General features: G+C 38.1%; 2 protein-coding genes across 2 annotated transcripts; one reads left to right on the top strand and one right to left on the bottom strand.

Annotated features, from left to right (window-relative positions):
* Positions 1-1919: 1919 nt before the first annotated feature.
* On the bottom strand, positions 1920-10041 carry lrrc4bb (leucine rich repeat containing 4Bb). The gene is made up of 3 exons (XM_023949124.2): positions 9638-10041; positions 5451-5996; positions 1920-5350 (listed from the first exon to the last, which is right to left on the bottom strand). The coding sequence occupies exons 2-3, from the start codon at positions 5691-5693 to the stop codon at positions 3365-3367; spliced, it is 2229 nt and encodes a 742-aa protein (XP_023804892.1). The 5' UTR covers positions 5694-5996; positions 9638-10041; the 3' UTR covers positions 1920-3364.
* Positions 10042-18784: 8743 nt separating this feature from the next.
* On the top strand, positions 18785-26080 carry LOC101160852 (heparan sulfate glucosamine 3-O-sulfotransferase 2). The gene is made up of 2 exons (XM_011488102.4): positions 18785-19602; positions 24922-26080. Exons 1-2 carry the CDS (start codon positions 19112-19114, stop codon positions 25538-25540), a joined length of 1110 nt encoding a protein of 369 aa, XP_011486404.1. The 5' UTR covers positions 18785-19111; the 3' UTR covers positions 25541-26080.
* The last annotated feature ends 313 nt before the right edge of the window (positions 26081-26393 follow it).

Below are 26393 nucleotides of genomic sequence, written 5' to 3'. Positions count from 1 at the left end.
ATTCGTTACTCATTTTTAAAAAGACTAAAACCGATTTAGAGGTGTTTTGGTCATCCAGAATTGTTTATGACTGCTAGTACAATGAAATTTTACCAAATGGGATAAATCTATTAAAATACTGCCAGTTCCAAGTATTTCAAATGAAAAGAGGTAAGTTTAGTCAGTAAAATCAATAAAAATAAAACACAATTCAAATAAAGAATGGGTCACAGTCTATCATTTGCATTAAAGTTTATAACCTATACAAACTTTTGGATTTGTGTGTTTTATATTGAATTAGCATGTGTGGAATGAAACCACAACAAGGATTTGAAGAAGTATGTAATCACATAGCAGGACAGGCCCTTAAACTGAGGAACAAATTAAATTCACACAGTTGTTAAACAGTAAGATAACAACCTCTTCAGTCACGGTGTGACAATCTTTATACTGCAAAAACAGCACACTTAGAGTTCAATATGACCGAAGGAATACACACCTCCACCACACTCTGCACTTAGATGAAGGTGTGGCTGGAAAATTACATTTAGTGGCACTTCATACAAGCTCAAACTGATATTAAAACATATTTTCAAAAATAATCTGTAAAAGAAAGGAAATGATTTGTGTCTATCCACTGCTTATAAAACATATTTCAAAGAAAATGTGTTTGTTTCTGTTATTTTTAGGACAGCTTAACTTAACAGGACGAGAGGCTCAATCAAATGTCCTGTCTTGAAGCGTAATGCTCCATACTTCCTTTTATAAAGGAGTGTTGCTTTAAAAGTTATATTTTCTGGGTTAGAGGCATCCATTATAAGAGATGCATGATGTCAATGGTATACATATGTAAATTCTCTGGTTGTGCTGTTACTCAATATCTGCACACTCCATCACAGTCTAGCTTTATCCATCAAAATAATCAAATAATTCAAGATTTCACTTTGAATGAAGGGACAACCATGGTAAAAGATAAAAATTACCCTTTTATGCTAATAGTTTTAAAAATAAATACAAGTCACATCTGATGAGATGTTGACAGTTTCACAACTAAAGCTAGTATCTTCTGTCATTGACCATATGATGCTTTATCCCCTCATTGATATTCTATTTGCATTTCTATGTGGTAACAATTGAACCCAGCCTCATAATCTGATTCACTCTGGTTCAAAATTCAAGTGAAAGCAGAATATGTATACCTGAAATTAATACAAAAATAGGTGTAAAACAGGTTAAAGTAAACTAATAAACAACAGAATATATGATAAACAAAGTATGAAATAAAAGTTTATTTTATAATATTAAAAAATATGAAAAAATCAAGACCTTATTTGATTTCATAACTCATTGACTTGTCTTGTCATTTCCTCCATTATATGTAGTTGACTGATGACAGGTTCATTATCGCGCATAAAAAGCCCATCAAGGATGATTTAGCCTAAATATGTTTGCTATAAACACTGTGCCTGATGGAGAGGTGCAAACAGGCTAAGCCCGCAAAATCCTTCACAGAGATCTGTAGTACATGCTCAAATGCCCCATTTGAGCTCAATTGCAACAAACATTTTCGGTTGAATAAATAGAACTAAAATCTGCCCTTTTCCATCAGCAGTTCTTAATCATACCTTTCCGGTTCGAACTTGCTTCATTCCACTTAAAATAGTTTCTCCATGGGACAAACATACTGACTAATTTCACACTAAAGCACCTCTATTAACACTAAGCTCATAAAAAGATGTAATTTCTTCCAAAGCCGGTGGTGTCTGTTAGCCATTTTTAGAGGAATGACTAAAAACCTGTGCGAACATCCCAACAAAACCATAATTGGCAGTATGACAACAGCCTGAACCACAAACCAAACAATCAACCCAGGTTTAGCACAGCGGACTGCGTAATGTCTCACTTTCTACTTGTGTGGTTGCTATATTGATCGCCCACAATCCGTTAAATGATTGATTTATTTCACACGTAATGATACATGGCTAGACAACTGTACACATTATATCAAACTAACAAAAATAAAGTAATACATAGTTGTAACGCGAGAAGCGTAAATGGCATTTAACATATGAAAGTTACACTGTAAAAATGTGGATCTTACAATTGTCATACAACCAGACATTATTATTAATATACTGTACATTTCTATTCATTTCGATCATCCTAAGAAGGATGTTTATTCCCTTCTTTAATGCTGCTATAGATGTCCTGTCATCCTTATGACAGCATTTTATGGCCTGACTGTGATAACCATTAGCAAGGAGGTCATATCAAATTTCTGTCTGAAAGCAGATATCTGGCTACTGATCAGATTCAAATAACACACTGTCAACACTTTTTTTTTACCCACACAGGTCTTTGATCTTGATCATTTTTTTGGTTTGTTTGTAAAATGATGTAATTCTGTTTTTTGATGCTGGAATTTAAGTGTCACATCAATCTTGCTTTTAATTTGAGACTTTTACTAAATACAGAATAGACTCTCAAACACAAAAGTTTTGTAATTATTGTTACTGAAACAATAAACAAAAAATTGTCAAACAGAGAGTTGCATTTACTGTTGAAGAACCTAAATGGATTTCATGTAAAGCCAATTGAAAATTGACAATGAGTGTTGCAATTGAGCCCTTGTGTTTCTGAGAAGTAGCCAAACTTAAATCATAACAAACTTCCAGTGAGACCACCCCCTGATTATTCACAAAGAAACAAACTATACCAGCTTATACATCCATCCCAAAATATGTCTGCATCAGAGTCTGCAATGATACATATTTAGATGAAAATATATTCATATAATTTGTGGATTTTTCACAGTAAGTTGTACTGCACTGTACCTTTAGTCCATCTATTTATGCCTACATAAGGTTCACCTTGAAGGAGTCTTTTGAGTCACTTGAGGGAGACTGCGTCTCAAGATTCTGTGATGTAAAAATGTCTCTTGGGTTTGATTTTGCAATATCGCTGCTCTTCAGCGTGGTAAGTGATGTGCGTGTCTTTCAGCTCTTCTGGCCAACAATGATTTGGGAATTGACTTATTCCGAAAGGCTAGTGTATTTTTTTTCCTGTTTTTTCATGAGAACACAGCTTGTAGAAACTGCAAAAAACATTTGCTTTGGCACAGATATACATTTTAGCAATGTCCACTCCTTGATCTCCAGGCCATGGTCGTTACTACAAACACAAGTGGGCCATTGTGGTAATCCTTGGCTCAGTACACAGTCACAGAGAAGTCTATGTGTTTGTGTATTGCCATGTTAGTCTATCCTCTTTCCTGTTGTAATGTCAATGCACACTAGTGTCTTATCATTCCCCACGTAAAACCTGACATCAATTCCTTCTCTGTCTTTGACGCTTGCTCACTCTCTCTCTATACTCACTTTTGTTTTTAGATCTGAGTCTCTTGGACATTTTCCTTTGAGCTCCCCTTGAAAAGAAGAGGTTCCATTTGAGGATTTTGGTTCTGGCCCATGAAACCCTTGATCGATCCATGTAAGCCCATGGTAGGCACAGGAAGAGATATCGGCAGTGGTGGGGACATTGAGCTGGGGATGGTGTTGGTTCCGTTGCCTGATGTGTAGAGTAAATTAGTTGTAGGAATTGGGACAGAGGTGCAAGAGATGGGGTTATCCTGGCCATGCAGATTCTTGTTGTGGATCCCACCAGGTCCCATTCCTTCATTGCCAATATTGAGACCCAACACGTTGTTATTAAAATGGTGTGCCTTGTAGTAATGGTTGAGAGTATCCGTGCGACCAATGTTAGGAAGGTTGACAATTTCAGGATGATGTATTCTTAGCGTTCCTTCTCCACATGTGCCAGAGTTAATTGTCGAACCACCTGAGATTCCACTTCCTGTCCCGGCTCCAATCTCATCCTCTACATTCACAATTTCAATGGCTCGTGCAGGTCCGTGATGCTTGTGTAGTTGGTGCTGTTTTCTGAGTTTATAGAAAACTACCAACATCACAGCTGCCATGAAAGTAATAGCCACAAAGCATCCAATAATAATCTTTGTTGTTTTCATTACGTCATCAAGGCCAGGGATGTTAGTTACAGCAATTATAGGCTCAGTGACTGCATCTTCCGTTACTCTGTTAGCTCTTGGTGACAGTGAGGAAAGGGATGAGAGGGATGGTGATATGGTAACACCTGGGCGGCCATCTAACCCTCTTTGAATTGTAGGATTAGGGACAATTATTAAGGTCTCATTTATAAACTGTCTTGCTGAATTCTCCTCTTCTCCCCTTACTGTTTCTAATGTTTCTACAGTGACTGTGGTAAAGTAGGTGTAAGTTGGGTCAGGAGCAGACACATTGAGAACAGCAGATGCAGTGGTGTTTCCAGCAGAGTTGGTTACCATGCAAGTGTATTGCCCAGTGTCCTGAACGGTCACATTTGTAAAGTTCAGTGTTCCATCATGGAGCACTGAGATCCTAACCCGGTATGATCCATGTGTCATCAGAGTGCCATTTGGGGTGAACCAGTTCACAGAGGTCATTGAAGTTCCTGTACGACATTTCAGTTCAGCAGCCATGCCTTCGGTGACATTGAGGTCTGTGGGCGGCTCTACAATCACTGGGGCATAGCAGGGAAAATGGCTCTGGTCTAGTTCCCCAATGTACTTGCCCTTTAGACCTGGAGGGGCATGACAACGAGCACAACATGTGGTGTTGCTAGGAACAGTTTCTTTAAGCCACCAACTAAGCCACAGGACATCACAGTTGCAAACCCAGGGGTTGTGGTTTAGATGTACCCTCTCCAATTGATGTAAAGGGGTAAAAAGGTCATGGGGAAGGGAATGCAGTGAGTTGTGGGAGAGGTTCAGCTCTTCCAAGCTCTTGAGTTCGTCAAAAGCATTGCGTTCAATGACTGACACTCTGGAGTGCATTAGCCATAATTTGCGAAGAGAAACCAGACCCTGGAAAGATCCGGGTCGGACAATTCCCAACTGGTTCCCTGACAGCTCCAATTCCTCCAGTTTTACCAGTGGAGTAAGGTTAGGGATGTCCTTTAAGCCACACATGCCAAGGTTTAGGAAACGTAAATTCACAAGACCTTCAAAGGCAGCTTCTGAGATGAAATCCAGCTTCCTGAGCTCCCCAAGATCTAGACGCCGCAAAGAGGGAACTCTGTGAAAGGCAAAGGCCCCCAGTGTCTCTATAGGGTTGTTTCGAAGCCATAATTCCCTTAGCTTGCTGAGGTACTCAAAGGCTTGAGACGGTACCACTGTGAGACGGTTGTCAAAAAGCTCCAAAGTATTGAGGTTCGGGAGACCATTGAAAGCTCCCACCTCAATCTGTCGGATGTGGTTCTTAGAAAGCTGTAGAATCTCCAGATGTCTTAAATGTTTAAAGGTGTCTGACTTGATCACCTGTTGTGGGAAGAGAAAAAAAACAAGACAAAAAATTATGTTGTAGGGTAATAACAAACTTGCCCGAATTACTGTAGTCGGTTTATAAGACTGTAATTACCTGAATGGAGTTCTCCTGTAGATTGAGGTATCTTGTGTTTTCTGAAATACTGTCGGGGATTTGATCTAAATTTTTTCTTGTACAGATGACACGGCTTGCCTGGTTGGAGCAGGTACAAGGATTGGGGCATGGGGGTGCTGCCTCTATCAGGTGAGGTCCATGGTTGTGAAACCACAACAAAACCTGGACCAACCAGAGGAGGGGGGAAGGGGTACAGGGGCTGGTCACCATGACAACACGCATGGCAGTTGAGTCATGACCCACCCCTATTGCTATGATGTTGATAAATCACCTCCAAAAAAGGTGTATTTAGGTGCTTATCATGATTCTAAATATCATTACCCTTCTCAGCTGTATCTGCCCAGAACTTTACAAAGCAAAGGGAACTTGGATTTTGATGATTTGTAACACCTTAGGTCACTTTGATTATACTTAACAATCAAACACACTGCCAGGATTTTTTTATTTAGTCAACTTTACACTTTTGTAGTTATGCTGAATTAGGGGGATGATAATTGTTGTCACAGATGAGTCTGCTGCTAGCGTCTGCAGTGGGAGGGACAGAAAAGAAGAAACAGGAAGAAAGTCATTAGATCACATTCAGATTATCTAGTGAAAGGATTCAAGCATTTAAGTCACTTTAACAGTTTCTTAAAGACAGAAATAAATATCAACAAAAATGTGTCATTTTAGCTGACACCCGTTTCAGTGTAAAGGTAACAGAGTACACATGTATATATATATATATATATATATATATATATATATATATATATATATATATACATTTGGTATTTGGAGCACTCAGGGCAGTAACCCCCAAGCTGGAGGAGTGGCTACAATAGATCCCTGGAAAGACCTCAGACATCTCAGTCCAGTCCAGTGCTAGGAAAAGGTAAGATACTAAGCAGGACCCCCAAGCTCCCAGGCTTCTGGTAGAGGACCCGAGCCTGGGTGAGAAACCACCCGCGGACGGGTGAGAGGGGCGTTTTATTAATTTATTTATTTTTATATATACACTTTATTAATATATAAGTGATCAATGACTTGTGACGCATTTCTTATTTCTTGTGCTCTATTGCTATTATCATCATCCCTACAGCCTTGAGGTTATTACTAAGTCAGCAGAAAAACTTTTTTTAACATGATAAATGTGAATTTTATGATATTTAAAAAACTATTTTGAATCAAAATGTTTTTTTTCATGCCCTTATCTGATTAGGACAGTGACCAATACTGTCTGGAATAGATATGAATGCTAGCATCAGCAGGCTCGCTAAATTTAGAGATCACTAGGCTCTTCGTTTTGTAATGATTAGAAAAGAAAAAGTGTTCCTTGTTTCTTTAGGCCTTAAAGTTGACTTCATTGGTCACAAGCTTGTGATGTCTGTGGAAAATACATAAAGATCTTTTGTTTCTCAAAGCCCCTATGTCAATACTTTGCTGAAGATAATGTTTAATAGATTTCAAAATCATTTCCAATGGATAATTTACACAGTAAATAAAAAAACAGCTTTCATGGCAGTCTTCAGCATCTGCTTTCCAATGCGTTTGCTCCTAGGAACAGGGTTGCTGTGGCAACCTGCTCACTCACCATCTTGTGTTTTTTTTTTTACTGTTCAGGGCCCAGTTCCACATTATTGTGCTTAGCTTGATGAGCTTGATGGATGTTTTCTGTTCAAAACACAGCAGCTGCATGTATGGGTTTTCAGCCATACATGACATACAGCTTATAGTCCTTTTTTCATAGATTTTTCCATCATAGCAGATGTGAGATCAGACATTTACTCAGCAGATAGCAAAAGATGCATTAACATAAATGCATGGAAAGCACTCATTTGAAACTTGACCTTCAATATCACAGCTAGTCTGCGACGCAATGTACTGTCTTTCAGTGCTGAACTTTGAGTCAAGATCAGTCATTACAGAAAGTATGGTTATGCGAATAGATCACATAGCGAAGGCACAAAAGAATGCAAAATAATATTCATTTTTCACAAGCTCTGCAAATCCTACATTGTGTCTTCATGTCTTTAACAAACACATAAGGGTACACAAATCATTACTCACTAATAGAAACAATAGAAAAAATATTTTAAACCATAAAAATCTGCCTTTGGAATAGTTGCAAGGTGGGAATAAAAACAGCTTCAATTACTTGTTCTTTTTAGAATTCATGCCTAAATCTGATCCATAATGGTGGTTTGTTAGTAACCTACAATGAATCATAAAGTGATCAAAACACTATTAATATTCAGCCAGTCACAGAACTCATCCTGTCAGAGTTATCAAGAAAGTGCTCCATTTAATGCTGTTTTTCAGCTACTTCACTGAATAAATGTTTATTCAGAAGTATGTATAATTTCCCATAAGTTTACAGCCTCCTCATATTATCGATGTAAAAATATGCAAACCAGAGTTAAAGGTCAAACATGTTGCAAACACATGGTCAGTCAGCATAAAATGCTGTCGTTTCACTACAAATGATGAAATATTGTGTTTTTGTTACTCAATTTTTAGTAGAGGCTGCTTTCATATTACCACTTATGCCTCCAAAAATCTGCTTTAAAAAAAATACTGCTACTTAATGATGTTTGTCCTTAATATCTGCCACCTGACAATTGATTTAGACACAAATCTCTAAACAAACAAAGATATTAGCTGTTCAAAAATAACAAATTTACCTTTGGGAGTTAAAAGAGTATTATAAGGGCTAAAGTTGATATGTATGGTTAGAGGGCATGCATTTGACTCCATAAGGGTTGCAAAATCCATCCTGTCGGATAAAGGCTGCTCAACAGAAAATAGCAGCCGGGGGATATGTTGCTATGTTACAGTTTCAGCCATGAACTGTGAAAATGTGACACTTTACACTTGTGGAAAACATGCATGTCACATTAAACTGAGTGGAACAGAAAGCTGTGAAAAGAAATAAAAATGCTGGATGGATATCAATATCCCCCTACCTTATAGAGCTCAAAAACAACAGTGTCCACCATGATGGGCTTTTATTTTTAGAATATCACACCTTGACTCATCTGAGGAGAAAGTTTTGTCGCCTGTAGCCTTCACCCTTGTTCTGCTGTTTTCTTTTGGGCTTGTGACGTCTTCGCCCTTTAAAATCCTAGCATTTACCTGTTAATAGTTTTATTCCAATCCCTATTTCTTTCTTGATCTCATCCATTTTTGGTGAGTGTTGAGAGTTGATTGCAACCATGTACATATTGATTATTCGATTGGGCCTGAGAGAGCGCTCAGTCGTGAAAAGACAGATTAGCTGAAGCTGCTGACCAATTGCAACAAACCAATCACTTCTTTGTAAGCACCTGATTATATCAATGCCCTGAACACCACAGCAGAGTCATCCAGGTTTGTTGAGATGTAACATAAAAAAAATGAGAACATTTAGGGGATTTGGGTTCCACTTAGTATTTGTCCACAGAAGATGTCGAAAAACACAAAACTGCACAGGTGCGGCAGGGCCAACATCATCTACTGTAACTATGACAACACTAGATTGATTCGGGAGGTGGGAAGAAGGACAGGACACCAGAGGAGTAGCAAACAGCGATGTTTGGAAAATTCCAGCTTCATGTGTGATATTTCCACACCATGAAATGTGGCCAAATGTTTATTTCTCCATTAAAAAGCTATAATGTCAAGACAAAAAGAAATCAAAATAGAGGAAGGGTTGCATGGCCGTGTTTCCCTGCAGTCCTAACCTCTGATCTGCAATCATCATATAGCCTCCAGCATAATATCGCTTACAATCGAACAGAATGGCCTTATTCATCTATGCAGCTGCGCTCACTACGGCGCACCTTCTCGGGAACGCAATTGAAATTCTGAATAGGCCTAATTCTGCACATGCTGCATTACAAAATGGCTTGCATCCATTCTCTCTTCAGGGTAATGACAACATGACTGCACCCAAAACGCTTATGTGTTTCTTTGGGAATCGTTTTATAGACAAAAGGGACCCGAAGATAATTGAAGATAAAAAAAGAAAAAAAGAAAAAGACGTTGGCTCGTTTTAATTCGTCACCCCGATTGTTCTGCATCTTAACAGCTTCTGCACGTTTTATTCCGCTTAGACTGATGTGAGGCTGCATACAGATTAGGTAACAAATACCTTAATTACGCCGGCCATTTCATTCCCTTACCTGTTTATCCAATTTTATACGTACCTTAATATTTCTAAGCCAAAATGTCTTTGCGCTCTCCTCCTTCGCTTCGTCCCTGCAGTTGATTTTTATCGAGCTATCAGTCTCCTTTCTAAATTGATTTGCTTGGTTCCACGGCTGAGAGCTGGCTCTTGTTCTTGCAGGCTCGATCCGCAGCACCAAGACGAGGCGGAGGGCTACAGCGCTGGCAGGTTCAACGTGAACACAATCCACATTTTACGCAGAGGAAAAAAGAGGAGGAAAGGGGGGGAAAGCAGACATCAGACAGAAGGTCGTTGGAGAAAAATCGTGTGATACATTTCACAGTTGGAGGAAAGAGGTCGACGACGAGTGCACCGATGTGCCTTCTCCTTGGAGAGGAACGCAGCAAACGCCACAGCGCCCGCTGGGCAGAGCAGTGTGCGTCCAACATAAGATGCGCTTTACGCACTTTCCGTATTTTTCCGACTGAATCCTAAAAAGACGTTGCGAGATTTAACGAATGTTTTAACGCTCTGAACTTTTACAATTTCAATTAAAAATAAAAAGATTTTCTTTTAGCTGCAGGATGTTTTTCTCTCATCACTGATCAACTCTGAAAGTGGCCACCATCACCTTTTTTATTATTATGACTCAGCAGCACAGAGAGATCAACAGAGTGTGGATTTAGTCAGTGTGTTTTTTAGCAAATAAAGTGAATAATCTCAAGCCATTTATTAGCCACATGTTCTACTTAAAATCCACTCTCATTCCAAGACTTTACTGGGCCATGTGTCACGCTTGCACAGAAGTAATGGCCACCTAAGTTTAACTTGCGCAAACTGATGAGGTATGTTTTGTGCAGCGTTTGCATGCATGGATCTATTTTTTCCCTGCAAAAAAGCATCTTGTTGGAGATTTAAAGCCACACATATGGAGCTGCTGCAACATTTCCCTGTTGTCTCCAACTAAGTGCACAAGAAAGTCATCCATCCTGTGAGTTTTGTCCCTATAGTACTTTTTAACCCTGATAAAGCACTTTTAAAGTATTTTGTGATCAAGTTTAAAGAGGGTTTTTGACTGTTTTGAAAATTCAGGACAAGATACTGTTCTGAATAAAGTAAGCGGCTGGATGGCTCAGTTGACTGCGTGTAGGACTGGCGCATGAGAAACCAGGGTTTGATTCTCAGGGAGCTCAATGAGCTTTATCCTTTCTGGGTCTCTGGGCAAGACCCTTCACGCTAATACCTAGATGTAGCCACAAGGGGCCCAAAGACTGGGTCTACCTGTGCCGGTCCCCAGCCAGGAGAAAATGCAGGTGTCTGTCAGGAAGGGCATGCGTCATAAAAATCAGTGGTGACCCCTGAAGGGATTTGCCAAAAGGTGTACAACAACATATTGTTCAGAAAAGACAATCTTGGAAAAGAGACACATATATCCTTGATCTCAATCAAAAACTAACACTAAACATTATGTCAAATTTAGAAGATAAACCTATTTTGATGCTGTGATTAAATGTTGTGATGTCGTCTTGTGTTGCTTGTATATGTATTTTATCATACGTATGTGCTTTTAAATATCATTTCCAGTGGACTACAGACATTGGCCTTTAGCTTATTCTGGCTTTTTAGCCATGTTTAGTCATTAGTTTATTTGTAATTGTCTTTTAAATACACTATTAAATAATTCAATACTAAAAGGTTTTCCTTTTTATACACAGTTAAAACTCCATAGTTAAAAATGACCCAAATTAGGATGTTTTTAACCCAACTCCAAGATTCTTCTTGTGGGTTATTTTAACTTAGGAAAAAAAACATAAATTGGGTTCAAATCAAACCACTAAAACCCCAAAAATAACAGGAATGACCCAAGATTGGGTTGAAGAAACAACCCAAGAGTGTTGTATATTTTCAAAGTTAATTTTTGTGAGTAAAAAAAAAACATCAGTGGCCTACATTTGTACTCTTTGTTAGCACACACTAAAGGTCAAAAGACCAAAAAGGCCAGTGATGCTTCAGAAAGGCCCCTAAGATATGTACTTTCTCTCCTTCTATCTATTTTCCTCTCCTTCATTCTCTCCCTTTACTCTTCCCCTCCCTCAGTCATGAATGCTGTAGTGAGCATTGTTTGCGACCGCTAGCTTTTGCTGAAAGCTGCACAGCAATGAGGTCTCTGTGCCTTTTGCCTCTCTTTCTCCTCCTCCCTCCCCCCTCCCACCCATCTACCTCTTGCTTCTTCCCTCTTTTTCTCCCTCCATCTCTCCCTCTATTAAATTTCCAGTCACACAGTGGTGCAGAGGATATTCCTTCTTTGCCTCTTTCCCTCTCTTCCCTCTTTCCCTCTTGGTCGTGTTAAAAATCTTAACCCATATCCAGCCTCTCATCCAACCCTGGCTGCCTTTCAGCGCTTTTCCGCTGCTCTTGTCTCCCTTCTCAGTACATCTTTTTGCCTTCCAGCCCCCGCACCATTTAAAATGATTTCAAGCCAAACTCACCCTGCGCTTCTGCTCCCCTTCCTTCCCCTCTTTCCACTCTATGTCCTCACTGTGTCATTGCACATTGAATCTGATATCCCCCGTATGCATGTGTGCTGTGCTTGAGTGTGCGCAAGGCACCCTTGAGCTTGTGCGTGTGACAGGAGGGAGGGAGAAGGACATGCATTTGTGCACAGTAAATGAATAAACACTCACCACTGTATTGCTTGTGTCATCAAAACAGAAAGGAGTAGAAATATAGCAGAGAGAACGGATTCCACCATCCAAAAGGGGGATGCATGGCATTCCTGGTACAACCCAAACTCTTAATGCTGAGTTATAGGAGCCACATGGGAGGACGATGAGGATTTGGCAGCAACAAGATAGCGACTATACATATGTGGCATGCTTATTGAACTTTGTGATGCTGCTCACCATGAGGAAGGTTTAATGAGTAGTGACTCACATCCATCATTTCTTTTATATTATACCTTTTTTTGGAAAATGGGATTTAATGAGTGAATGGACTGTTTGTTTTATGATTATTTTTTAATGACAAAAAATAGACATGTATTTATGGGACCCAGTCTTATAGCCTTCAAAACTGAACATTTTAACAAACTATTTTCAGAATTGTGCATAGAAAAAGGTAAGTCAGGGTTCAATGCCATCCAGAAAAAAGAGATACCAGGAAGAGTTTGAACTTATTCATGGTGACATCCGTGTGTGCGTGAGTAGTAGAGAGACAGAGGGGCAGAGAAAATAGAGTGAAAAATTCTAGTGTCACAGTATCTTAGCAACTGCTTCCATCTCCTTGGAGACAAGAGCTGACATCATTTCCTGTCTGTGAGAACTCAGTTTTGGTTTGTTCACAGTGTGTTTGTGCATGTGACAGCATGGGCCTGCTGTCCATGGCTGCTGGTATATTTTATGTATTCTTCTTTGCTAGATCATATAAGGAAGTGTGTGGATTAATGCAATGAAAGATTCTTTTTTTCTGCTGTTCTCACAAGAATATTGCTCTGTTTGGAGTAAAATTAAAGTCAATTTTGAAAGTATTTTAATAATGCCAAAGAGACTTTCTGCAGGAGTTTTTTTTGGCCAGAAGGATTAGTAAAAAGTTTTTTGTGGTGGGTAGGATTGACCTACGGCACATTTTTCTATTGCTACAGAGCGGAAGAATCCCTATAAAAAACACAATTTAATATAATCAGTTATGCTTTGAAGAAAAGTCTTATTAAAATAGCAACTATCTTAAGTTGAGCAACCCCATAGGTTTCACCTCAGTGCCCAGCACGCCAGCAGACTTCTGCTTTGGTTTTAGCTTAAGTTACTCCACTTGGATCATGTAGAACCCTTAGAGTCTTTAAGAGTTAGAATTTCAGTTATTTCTTTTAAATAACTTTAAGGTTGAACTTAAGTCCATGTAAGCCCCCAGGTATCGAAAGTCCTAACCACCTCCACTTCCTCTAACCGATGCAAACATCCATCCGATCTTTTTTTTTTTTTTTAAACCAGCCTGGAGACTTTTCTGCTGTGAAAAAAAAAAATAGCTACAGAGGTTCTTTGTTCTAAACGTTGCTCTATTAAGAAATGCTTGGATAACATGCTATTATGCTAAAGTAGGTGTTTAGTTTCCTCTTTGAATATTGTCAAAGTTAGTCTTACTTTAATTTTGATCATAAAATTTAGTTTCAGATTGGGAAGAAAAAAAAACTAGATTATTAAGCAGAATGCTTCCATCTTGTGGGCAACAGAGCTAAGTGCAATCACTTACAACATGTTTTTTCTTCCTATTTGTGACACTATTATCTATTTACATCCACGACTCTGAAATAAAAAGAGAAATGTATCTCTTTATCAGATTAATTTTAGCATTTATTTCCACTAAGGCACATGGGTATTAGCAGCCTTCTTAGGTTAAAGGAAATATCTGAAGCCTTTCGCTCTTTATGTTCCATGTGATACAGACACTGTTATAAACATAAAAGCTGGCAAATATCACTTTTCAAGTTGTTTAAAATGTAGCACTGTGCTGTAAAAATGAATCTTAAGAAAAATATATATAATTTATTGCAAAATAATATTTAGTTGGGGAAACATGTTTTAGTGACTAGAATATTTTTCTTAAAAATGTGAATTCTTACTAAGGCCATTTTCCTTTCCCCCTCAGCAGCTTTTCTTTCTTTTTTCTGCTTATGTAAAGACACATATTTCAAATTTTAAGACTTTTTGACTTATTCTATGGAGATCTCTTTTTTTGCACTCTTTTCTAACCAAAGCTTAAATGACAATTATGAGAGTTTATTCAATCCATCAGAGGAACACAACTATTACATATGCTAAATGCTTGAGCAAAATTTCCAACAGTCCACATCCACAGAACCAAAGTCATGTAAATGTCTGGGATTCTTATTTGTGCAATAAAAAGCTAAAGATGCTTCAAGAACATAAAGCAATCGTTTATAAATATCAGGCCTAGTCAGTATGTTAAATTTAGACGTTTTATTATGATCAAGTTATTTGCTTTCAATCCATTATTCTGCTTAGTTTTACCCCGAATTAATCTGATTAATAAAATTCCATTAACAGAGCTTTAAGATAGGATTTTTTTTTTAAGAAAATAAAAAACATAACCAAATTTTTTGTGTAGTTTCTGATTTTACAAAAGTGACAATCATCAAAGCTTTAAATGCTAAGATTTTTAATTTCCTAAAAAAAAAGATAAAAAGCTTAAAAGATAAAAGTGGAAAAAAAAGATTAAAGATAGAAAAAGATAAACTGCTCAATGTAGCTACACTGACACTAAACAACCAGCAGTTGGCACTATTTCGTCATCATTAATTTGTATGAGCCAGAACAAGTTCTTGTGGAATTTAAAGTCGACAAAACATCTTTAAAAAATTCTTTACGTCATACATCGATTGAATAAAATTTGTTATGATTTCTTAATTCTAACATTTGTTTACATATGTAGTGTCGGTATTGTTTAATTGCTTTAAACAAATGAAACACTATAAAATCGAAACATTATATTCTACAGCAGCATTTCAGTTCTTAATTAAGTAGAAAAAGTGACAAAAAACAACTATTTCTAAAAAAAAATTGCTTTTGTCAAATGGTTTTGCTTTTTTTTAGCATAAAAACAAGAAGTTTTTAAACTCAAAAATAGATTAGCAGAAAGAATATCCCAGCATGTCTTTAAACAAAAATATTTCCTCTGTGCATTTCTTTTTATCTTTTTTTCTGAAAAGGCGGTGCAAACTAATTCTGCAGAAGTGATTTGTCATCAGAGTGTAACGTGAAGTTGTCTTGGTCATCTATATCTGCTGTCAGCGTCTGATCAGTGCCAAGAAAGGCGCCTTCCTCAGGCTTCACTTCCCTCTGACAAATGGACGAAGCTGATGATAGAGGGGTCAGAGGAAAAATGACCTATATTTAGAGAATTAAGCAGGTACTGTTTATCTGTGTTTTATCAAAATTAGACTACTCTTTTATTTCTCATTTAAAAGCTGAACTCTACATTTGCTTGAAGTCGATTAAGAATTTTAGTCCTGACAAAGATGTTTGCTTCCTGAAAGTCGTCGACTGAATTACGGTTTTTCTGTCCTCCTCAAAAGCTTGAAGAAAGGTTACAATCAGCAGAAATTAGCTGATATGGAGCATGTGTTCAGTGAAAGTGAGAATACACTGGTGCCAACATTTTGATGGCAACAGGAAAAAGCTGTGCACTCTGCAAAGACCGGATTATAACATTTAATCACAGTCCTATCGCTGAGCTTTGCGGGCTTCTCGCCTTAAGGTTTGAATTCCCCCCCCCCCTTCTACTTCCTCAGGAAAAATCTCATTCACCAGACCGATTGCCGAGCAGGCCCATCCGACCTGCCCCTATAAATCATTCTTTAATCAGAAGCCAGAGAGATTGGGCGCAGACACCCACAGGAGCACCACTGTGACATCTCAACTCCTCCCCGTACACCTCTGCAGTCCTGGGAGTGTTTGCCCTCTTCTGTTTTTCACCGTGGGTTTGTCTGCATTTGGATCTGTCATCAGAAAACTAAGAGAGATGACCACACACCAACACTTCCTCTATTTTATAAACGATGATGCCAAAAAGGATCTGGGGCGAGGTGGATAACTCTACGAGAGCTCATGTTGGCCTGAAGTCTCTAGGAAGCCAAGAAACCTTTTTTATTATATGAGGTAACGAGTAAATTAAACAATCACAAAACATAACTCTTGTATGTCTGCATGAAAAATATTGATTCATTCAACAAACGCACACAAAGCAGGATTTAGCCTCACGGCAGCTCTGTTCCGGGTCTTACCATCTTGATTTAGGCTGGATCACTGACTTCTCCAGGACATTAAAGACTCACAACTGTAAAGGAAAAAAAGATGGATTTTACTCAGACAAATCTTTAAAAGAAGATTACCCAGTGATCGACATGTCTTATGGCTTAGGACATTTAACGCCCTGTGATGTTAAAAACACTCCGGTCATCTTTTGATCTATTGAAAAAGCGTTCCCAGTGGTCTTTTAGTTATGATTTTGCCATTTTTAGCCAAAAAAAACAACATTTTTTCAGACATGAAGTCCATTAATGCAACTCATCACACATCATATCACATTAAGGACAGGACCATGGGTAAACCATGAAAATCAGAGTGCTCTAAAATAATTTAACCTCTGGTCACAACAGTGGGGAAACCAGTTCAGCGTTACCAGCAGTATATTATTAATTAAAGAAATTCTACATGTTAAATTGTGTGCTTTTTTCCAAACTCCACCCCAAAGGGTGGTTACAGAAAGAGGAACATTGAGCAAATACAGTACTATACATTTATATAATTTGCAGAGATCTGCATGTTTGTCAACAAAACACAAAATCTCAATCAAATTTGCAGAAGTTAGGACACTGTAATGCACAGGTCCTCCATTAAAGAGAGCAGTGTTTGTGTAATATGATGCAAAGCTTTTTGTATGTATTTTTTTAATATTTAATGTCTCACCAGAGGGGCTGGTAAAAATAGAAACACAAACACATTACGGCATAAGCGGTATAAACAAAAGCACTCAAGTGACTACATTGGTTTTGTTTCCAGATCCTGTTGGTCCAACTTTCTACAAAGTGGAAAGCCCAAAATAATAATAGGGTTTTTACATGTAGCGCTAACAATGAATTATTTCACTTTGGCTGTAAGGCTAATTTTAGCTGTTTAACAACCTTAATATCATATTACATCTAATTTGTCTGCAAAAACCTGAGTTTGTGTTTACACTGGGCACTGTAGCCAGAGGCAGGCAGATGCCTGGGGCCAAAGTCAAGAGGGGATCCTGAGCACTTATTGAACCTCTATCAAGAGGAAACTTGATTCACCTTTTGGTGTCTTTGGAGCGCTGAAAGTCCAATTTGAAGCAAAATATTTGTTCCCAGTTGCTAACCTTTACCCCAAAACAGACAAGCCTGGAATTTGTTAGAACATTTCTGTCGCGATCTGGTGGTGGAGGACCCAAATGCAGGAGACCAAGCTTGGTGACAGGAACTAAAACATTTAATAGGCAAACTGAAACATGAAAAAACTATGAGGAGAAAGAAAAATGTTGCAGAACATAGCAGATGACCTGACAAGGAAGAACAGAAACCAAGACACTTAAATAGGCTGAGGGTAGTTAACTGAACTGAAGACAGCTGTGGATCATGAACCTGAAGGTGGAGTGACTGACAAAGAAAACCAAAAACATGACCAAGAACAAAACCACTGAATCCATACAATTTCCGGTATGACCATTCAGGGTTTGAGGATCAGAAAATCACAATTTATGCAAAACTATGAGGTAAAAGAAAACCAATTGGAGTTCATTTGTAACCTACCCAAAGGGGTCAAACAGAGGTTTTTAACCTTGGGTCGTGCAGAGGTAGAGCGATTGTGTCCTTGGGCAAGACACTGAACCCCACATTGCTCCTAGAGTTTATAGGTTGGTGCCACTGTTCGACAGCAAAGCTGCAATCAGTGTGTGAATGTATGTGCACATGGGTAAAGGGACCTGTGAAGGTACATGCACATCTGCGGCGTGTGGTGCATATGTGTTGTAATAAATGTGCATTCAGCTCATAGTGTTCATGGTTTGCCATTTACCATAAAGCTGCAAGTAATACATTAATATGCTGCCTTATACAACCCCTATTGGTTACTCGGTAAACTACAACAGCTTCCCTTTGTCCTGTTTAGCAATTTTAAAAATGACATTCAGACCAAGAGTTTACCAAACTGATAATATAATTGGTAAATTGAATTATATATTTAAAAAATACAACAACAAAAAAAAACATACAAAAAAATGTGCATTTCTTTTTTTTCTTTGTATTTTTATGAATGTCAAGCAGACTTTGTGGCGTTATGATGCTGCTCTCTATGTGTGTTGACAGTGAAATCCCACAGGGATTTAAGGGTTTCTCCCCTCTGCAATCTCAAAATCATTCTTAGCCTTCTTTTTTCTTCCAGCACAGTGGAGACAATTCTGCAGTATGATGTGACCGTTTCATTGAATCCGAAAGTGATGATGTTTTTCAGAGAAGAAAAAAAAATCTCCATTCAAACATTTTTGTCTCCGTCTCTCTCTTTTTTTTTAGATAAATGAGGAGAAAATGTTTGTTTTAGTCGTTCCTCTTAATGCAAAGGGGCTCTGACGTCAGAGCGTTGAAGCGTTTTTTTCTGTTGCTCAGAAGGTTTGGAACAAACAGTCCACTCAAGTTCCCTCTCCACCGCGCGTAATGGACACCTCCGGGAGTTTTTAAAGAGGATGCCGCATTCCAGCTCCGTCCGCATGAGCGCCTGGCATTTTCTTTTTTAATAACTTGAGAAGAGAATGTGGATTTTGTGGTTTTTGTTATCATGCTGCGCGGTGAAGTAATGGACATAAACTTTTCTGTTTTTCCCCCCCTTTAAGTTACACCTAGTGGGGAATTTGACCACTTGATTAAAAGGGACGGAGCGCAAAACCAACTAGAGAAATAAATCATGCGCTGTTCATATAAGGGGAGATGGCATGCGTGCTCCTCTTCAGTCGACTTTTGCCATTCTCACATCGGCTCAGAGGAACCTCAATTTGTTTGTTATCTCTTTTTCTTTCATATTTGTGCTATTGTGCACTGTTCCCCGACGGTGCGGTTGTGCAAAAGTCAGGTAATCCGCCGCCAGGCTGTCAGCGAGCTGATGGAGCCAAACGGCGCCTCCAGAAATCCCTCCCCTGCCGCTCACTGTCGGACGCGATGTTTGTGGATGCATCGCAGCTAAAAACTGACCAAAGACGCGCTTCCATTCCTCACATCGCCAGGAATAACACGCCTATTCCTCCGATGATTAATTTAAAGTTTGGCAATAAAAAGTTGCCAAACGCTATCATAGTTGGCGTGAAAAAAGGAGGGACGAGAGCGGTCCTGGAGTTTATAAGAATTCATCCGGACGTGCGAGCTGCTGGAACAGAAACGCACTTCTTTGACAGGAACTATGACAGAGGGCTGGAGTGGTACAGGTAAGGCGAAGTCTCTCACCTGCGTCAGTCAGTGGTGCGTAATAGTATCTAAGGAGTCTTCTCTTACAGTTTTGTGATCTATTTGCCAATGAAACAATGTATTTTTATGGAAGATTCAATTTAAAAATGACTTATTTCATTTTGTGATAATTTATCATACAACAGGGTAAAACAAACAAACAAACAATGCTAATAAAATGTGTCAAAAATGAAATAACACGCTCCAGAAACACAGCACTACTTCATTTCACTTCACAAATGGTCTTTGGGAATTAGAGATTGAAAAAGTTGGATGTAATACACACCATGTCCTAACTGCAAAACAAAAACAACGACAAAACAAGCTCTCTGAGCTTTCATGAGTCAACTGTTGTCTTTGCTGGAACAACTTCTCTTCTGGCTAATGATGGCCTATTTCATTGATAATTTACTGAGGAGAGATGAGAAATATCTAAGCTAATAAGCAAATAACCAAATAACCGTTTGGGGTATTTTGTCCCAACCTATGCAAATAAAGTTAAAAGGGCTGTGTTATACATGATAAAAAGTCAATTATTTACCAGTTCTTAAACAATTGTTTACAACATTAAGTAGAGGGACTACAGTGGCCCCTTAGAAATAAGTCAAAAGTTCTTACCGCATTGGCAGATTGTCTTTAAGTACGCAACACTAACAAAAAAATGTCTGCCAATAGGGTAAGAAAAATGGTCTTACCAAGAACTCTTAGTTTAAGAAAAAAATTCTGGTCACCAAATGGTCTCAAACTGAAACTTAATACAATTTATTTTCTTGTCAGACACAAAATAAGACATTTTTTCTTGAAAAAAGGGTGTTTTTACCTTTTTAAGATTTAGTTTTTGCTGGGTGTAAAACATTTGGACTAAAGCTCTGTTCATGTGGCAAAAATGTGCACCTTAAAATGTAATTTAATGAGGAGAAATATGGCTATATTATTAGCTGAGAATTGATGCTTAGCTAAACTTCTTATCATGGCCTCCCTGAATTAATCATTTTACTGCAAGTGTGCCATGCATGGTCATCCTTTTCCCATCCAATTCTTCAATCAATCATTGTTGATGTATTGTTTCCTGCTGCATCCTTCAACATGCTTTGAAAGTAAGCTTGAAAGACCGAAAATGGGATATTTTCAGGCGAAACAATAGAAGTCTCCATTTTGATCTATTGAGAATTCATTTCCCAGATTTATTATTTTGTATTCCATCTCTGGAGCTAAGATGTTTGATCATCATAAGATTCTGTTTTTTCCAAATGCACCATCATTATCCACAAGTTCAAGCACAACCAGCATTAACCTAATTGATCCAATATTCATCAAATAGACACATAACTATTTAAAATCCTTAATTACTTATTAAATGATAAACATGTTTGTTTTGTTATTGAGAACAATATTCAAGTAGATATAACCAAACCTTTAAAGAGTGACCTGCTTCCAAATGCATTTCATGTAAATGATTGGCTGTCATAAAGCCTGTAGGGGGTACGTGTATACAATAATAATAGACTGAAAGTATCTCCACTAATTGGCACACTTCAGGACAGTTGGCAGCTCGAGCCCTTTTATCTCAGAGATGTCTCTTGGAGATGTGAGCTCCAGCCCATTACTGTGGTTTGACTGTCAGCTTTCAAAGCTTTAGTGGAAAAGGTCAAATGAGGATTGCTTTCAAAACAAAACATCTGCATTACCGAGAAAGTCCAAATCATTTCTGCCCAGATTCTCTTGTTCTGCAAATGCAATGAAGTCTGGCTCATGGATATTGTCTTTTTCCATGTGATATCTAAACAAAAGAATAAAGATTTTCTCCAGTGAACTTGCCAAGCATCAGATGGTGGCTTGACTGGCCAAGTCCCGGCAGCGCTGAAACGCGAAACCAGGTGGGCCAGAGCAAAACAAATAAAAGCAAGTTTGAAGAGTCACAGCACCGAAAAAAATAAATGTTGATTCTAAATTTTCTTCATACAGTGCAGTCTGTAGATCTGTAAACTCTGAAACTGAGAGTTTTCAGAGATTTTTCACATCCTCTGCACAATAAACTATCAAAATCTCCAGCGTAATCTCTCCAGCCTGAGCCACCCAGTAAGCACATTTCTGCCAGGACACCCAGCCAAAGATGTCAGAAGCATTCTGGCACTTCCACTGGAGGGGTGGTTTGCCTCTCATCAATGTTCACACAACTTTTCATTCAGACTTTTAAATACTCTTTGATTTGAAATGATTTGACATCTATTACACCTCCAGAAGGTTTCAGCACATCCCTCATTTGGAGCAGTATTGATGCCAGTGTGACCTTTCTTTTTTTTCTGCTCTTCCTTTTGAATTCTGTGTAATATTTCAGGAACAGTAATCATTACAAGAAACGCAAATAAAATTTAACATGTAAAATTATAAAAGAGAACTTTAATATGACTAAACAGGGATTAAATTTTAACATTTTTAGTAATACCATTGCATGAATTTTTCTATTGTGGAAATGAAGGAAACAGCAAAGTAAATGTAATAAAAAATAAAGCGTGGATTCAGCTTCTGATAACTTTTTTAAATCTAAAATTACTGCTCCATTTGAGGTGTTATGGTTTATTGGTTTTGTTTGCTCAAGCATGTAAAAGTAATTTTTTGATAGAGGTTTCTTAAATGTCATCATGGCCTCTGCATGCTGCTCACATGTGAGGAAAAACTTTATAATCGTATACGAATCTTTGTTACAGGACAGAAAACATATAAATGGCTGGGCTGTTATCTCCATTCTGTTAAAAACTTAAGGAAAGTTGCAATTCTGAGCAAAGTATTTTATAGATTTAAAGAAGGGGGAGCCAATGCAGAGACCCGATCAGCTCTCCACCTCCTTTTGCTGCAAACCACTGCACAATTCTGTAAAGACAATTAACAATCAAAGAATTGAAAGAATAATTGATTTTTTTGGAATTAGGAGACTTTATAAACCCCCAGAAAAATAATTCCGCAATAACATTTTTATGACATATAGATAGTATCAGTTATGACATGCAGGGTCATTTGGTAGGTTAACAATGTTGGTTTAAAATCCAGAAATATTGACAGTAATGTTAAGGAACAAAGGCACCTTATTTGGCCACTGTCTCAAATTTGATTCACTCATTTTTTAACATGGTGTAGTAAAATTATTATGAACAAATTTTGCATTCTTTTAATATGTTTAGTAGTCATTTTAAAAACAAATAAAAATTGATGCATTATTCTCACCACAGAGTTTTGAAAATTGGCTAAACTTTTTTCCCGCCAAAAGTGTTTTTGAGGTTTCCTCTACTGCCTCTAGTGGAATGATGATGAACTACAAGGCTGAAAACATGGACCAAATATGCAGTGGGTTTTGAAGGAAAATCTTGATCAAAATGACCAAAAAAAGTTATATAGTATAAAACCTGTCATTGGTAGGTGAGAACAAGGAGTTATTCTAGTTTCAGTTTCATTTTAAACAGGCTCAGACTGCAAATACAGATCTCTTACTGGGCCAATCACTTCAAATTTGCTGGTTTTCTTCTTCTGGTCTTTCAGTTTCTATTGAAAGTGTCAATAATGGTGGTTGGTGAAGACCTACATAGAAAGGCTCATGGCAAAAGTTCAAAGAGATTAACAAATTTACTAAATCGTGACAAAAAAAACAAATAAACTGTAATGAACCTGAAAAAAAATTATGGGAAAACAGAGAACCTGACTCCAAAACCTGAAAACTAAGATCTGAAATATTTTGAGGACTAGAACAGAAACAAATGTGGACAACTGAAACTGAACCTGGTGTGACCGTTACTGTGGGAAAATAATATATAACCTGAATAGAAACAAAAAAACTCTCTTTAACCCTTGTGGTATCTTAGATGACCTCACCCTTACATTGACGTGTTCTCCACCATGTCAAAGGTGGATAAACGTGGAAAGATTTCATGTAATCCATGGACACCAGTGAAGATCACAACTCATTGAAGAAAAAAGGTTCAGCGCACTGTCTAGTGGGTCTAGATGACCCAACTCCCAATGTTAAAGTACCTAGGATAGCACAAGGGTTAAGAAACCAAGTAATTAAAAAAAAGAAAACTCTTTCATTTTTTAAATGTTACTTGAAAAATAAACAATTGCAGCAGATGATTAAAAGTTTCACAATTCCAAAAGATCATGATTTTGACTTTAAAAAAATGCTCCGAACATTTCACTTGATCATACTTGTTCTTTTTCTCACAAATGTTTGACATTTACAAAGCACAAAATGATCACCAAACGGCGACATTAGGGAAAAATAATTAATGTCAGCTCCATTAATAAGCTTGTTTTGAACACCGGGAAGTCTTTAAACCCGTTTTCTGTGAACATCTTCAGTTCTCTCAAATACCAAAGTGGCCTACTTTGAAGGTGAGTAGCCACCAATAAGTTACTCTGCTGTTTTTGTTTTTTTTACATTTACGGTGATTTATTACTCCTCAACAGACTTGCTCTGATCCACAGGAAATCTGTCTGCGATCCGGCGATGCAACTCTCTAGTGACAACTCTCCTGTGCCCACTACAACTATGCTTCATTTACATTCAGAAACTGGGTTTCTGGTCAAGCAGGGCTCACTCAGGGTAGTTTGATGTGTGCATTGTTCCACCAGTGTAAAACCGGTCTAAATATATCCTGTATACTTTTAACTTTTAACAGTGTGAGTACAAGGTCATCATGTCCTTTGGGCCTAAACAAGCGTTTGAGCTCTTTCAAGCCACCCTGTAACCCCCAAACTGCATAAAATAAAAGATTAAAAAAACTACTGTTTGATATATTTTTTGTCCTCACAATGGTCTCTCATTTTTTATGAGAGTTACATTCTAAAAATAACCTGCAAAAGGTAAAATCTGAAAAAGTCGTCTTTATTTTTCACAATATTTATAGATGCTTTAAGACTGTAAAACTCCTCACTACACCCTTGTCAAAATTTTCTCAGACAGACATAAACATATTAACACTTATCTCTCTTGTTTAAACTCTCAAGGAGCACACCTTCAAAAAAATGTGTCCAGTATAATATAAGGAAACCAAAGACCTGCTCGAAATCGACGATTTTTGTTAATTTGGCAAACTGAATGCATCATGCATAGGAGACACAGCACGCAAGAGATTGATTGACAATAGCGTATGGCCAATCAGAACGCAGAACATAGTCCGCTGTTAAAAAAAAATTGCACAGAAAAAAATTGGCGAAACAGTGATATCGCAGAAGGCGAACCCTGATATAGTGATTATTTGTATGCTTAGGTATAAAGTTCACACTTGTTTTGTCATTTTTTAACGCAGAGGTTTGATGCCACGGACCCTAGAAAGCCAAATCACCATGGAGAAGACGCCAAGCTACTTTGTAACAAAAGAGACTCCGCGGAGGATTTCCACCATGTCCCAGGATACCAAACTCATTGTTGTGGTGCGTGACCCAGTCACTCGAGCAATATCAGATTACACTCAGACTCTGTCGAAAACTCCCGATCTGCCAAGCTTCCAGGAGCTGGCCTTCAGAAATCAAAGCCTGGGCCTCGTTGACATGTCTTGGAATGCCATTAGGATTGGCCTGTACGCCCTTCACCTGGAAAACTGGCTCCGGTACTTTCCTTTGGCTCAGATCCACTTTGTGAGTGGAGAGCGTCTAATCACAGATCCAGCAGGGGAGCTGGCTCGGATACAGGATTTCCTTGGGTTGAAACGCATTGTCACTGACAAACATTTCTACTTTAATCGCACCAAGGGCTTCCCATGTCTTAAAAAGCCAGAGAGCAGTGGTTCACCTCGCTGCTTGGGCAAGTCAAAGGGCAGAACTCACGTACAGATAGACAGAGAAGCTATTGAGCAGCTGCGGGACTTTTACAGACCTTATAATGTCAAGTTCTATGAAATGGTCGGACATGACTTTAAGTGGGAGTAGATGTCAAAAAGAAAATCTGTTTCCTTACATTCTACAAATATATGCCTGCCAGCGGATTGTTTGTCAAACAGCAGAAGGAGTTTAAAACTTTAAAGAGACTTTCAAAAGGGCACTTGCACTTGTAATAACTAGTTACCAGCATCGGAATCATACCTGTTGCTCTGTATCATATTAACTATATAATCACATTCATTTGGTTGTTGTTAATGTGGATAATTGTGGACGCGACTGCTGATTTCCTATTGATTCTCACGAAATGAGAGTATGGTGGAACTTTAAAGCACCACCTTGGAAAATGTCAATGAAGTTTTCTGCTGTAGCACTGTGGTGGGAAGTCCAAAAGCCATAGGGTAAGTATTAAACCACTTTTTTTTTAAGAGTTGTAACTTATTTCCAGCATGACCAAGCTCAAGAAAGCAGGCGTGTATGCTGTTTCTTCTGTGCTGTGTTTGCAAAATCTATGCTTATATTTTTGTTACAAGGAAATGTACTCACTGCAATGCTTATTTGTGAACATTAATAAACTTAAGTCAAGCACAAGTTAAGGTATTTTCTGCTTTTGTTAAATCCACACCGGATCTTGCTGAAGATATTTCAAACTATTTACTATGTATTTATGCTGCAAAAAGATCTAAGCCTGGAAAAGCGCGGCTCACATTTGTCCCATCTCATTTTCACTTTATGGTTTCCGTTGGGGGAAAGATGGAGGGAACTTCATTAAATTTTCACAGACAAAAGCAGGGAAAACCCAGTCACAATGTGTTGTCATGAAGATTCTGAGACCCCGTGTCACTATATGGCTGTGTCATTTTTTTTGATTTGTCAGTGAATACTAAAGTTGGATGGTGTGTGA

Source organism: Oryzias latipes, chromosome 19 (assembly GCF_053564925.1).
Source record: "Oryzias latipes strain Hd-rR chromosome 19, Olatipes_Hd-rR_3.1".
In the NCBI taxonomy this organism is placed as follows: domain Eukaryota; kingdom Metazoa; phylum Chordata; class Actinopteri; order Beloniformes; family Adrianichthyidae; genus Oryzias; species Oryzias latipes.
Note: the sequence above shows the minus strand (reverse complement) of the source record. Positions and strands in the feature narration are given on the sequence as shown.

What these genes read in the sequence shown, in the direction of transcription:
- lrrc4bb (XM_023949124.2), bottom strand. Translation starts at nt 5,693, where the DNA reads ATGCGTGTTGTCATGGTGACCAGCCCCTGTACCCCTTCCCCCCTCCTC. An exon ending in TACAGGAGAACTCCATTCAG is followed by an intron (nt 5,351 to 5,450) that starts GTAATTACAGTC and finishes TTCCCACAACAG; the next exon opens with GTGATCAAGTCAGACACCTT.
- LOC101160852 (XM_011488102.4), top strand. Translation starts at nt 19,112, where the DNA reads ATGGCATGCGTGCTCCTCTTCAGTCGACTTTTGCCATTCTCACATCGG. An exon ending in AGAGGGCTGGAGTGGTACAG is followed by an intron (nt 19,603 to 24,921) that starts GTAAGGCGAAGT and finishes TTTTTAACGCAG; the next exon opens with AGGTTTGATGCCACGGACCC.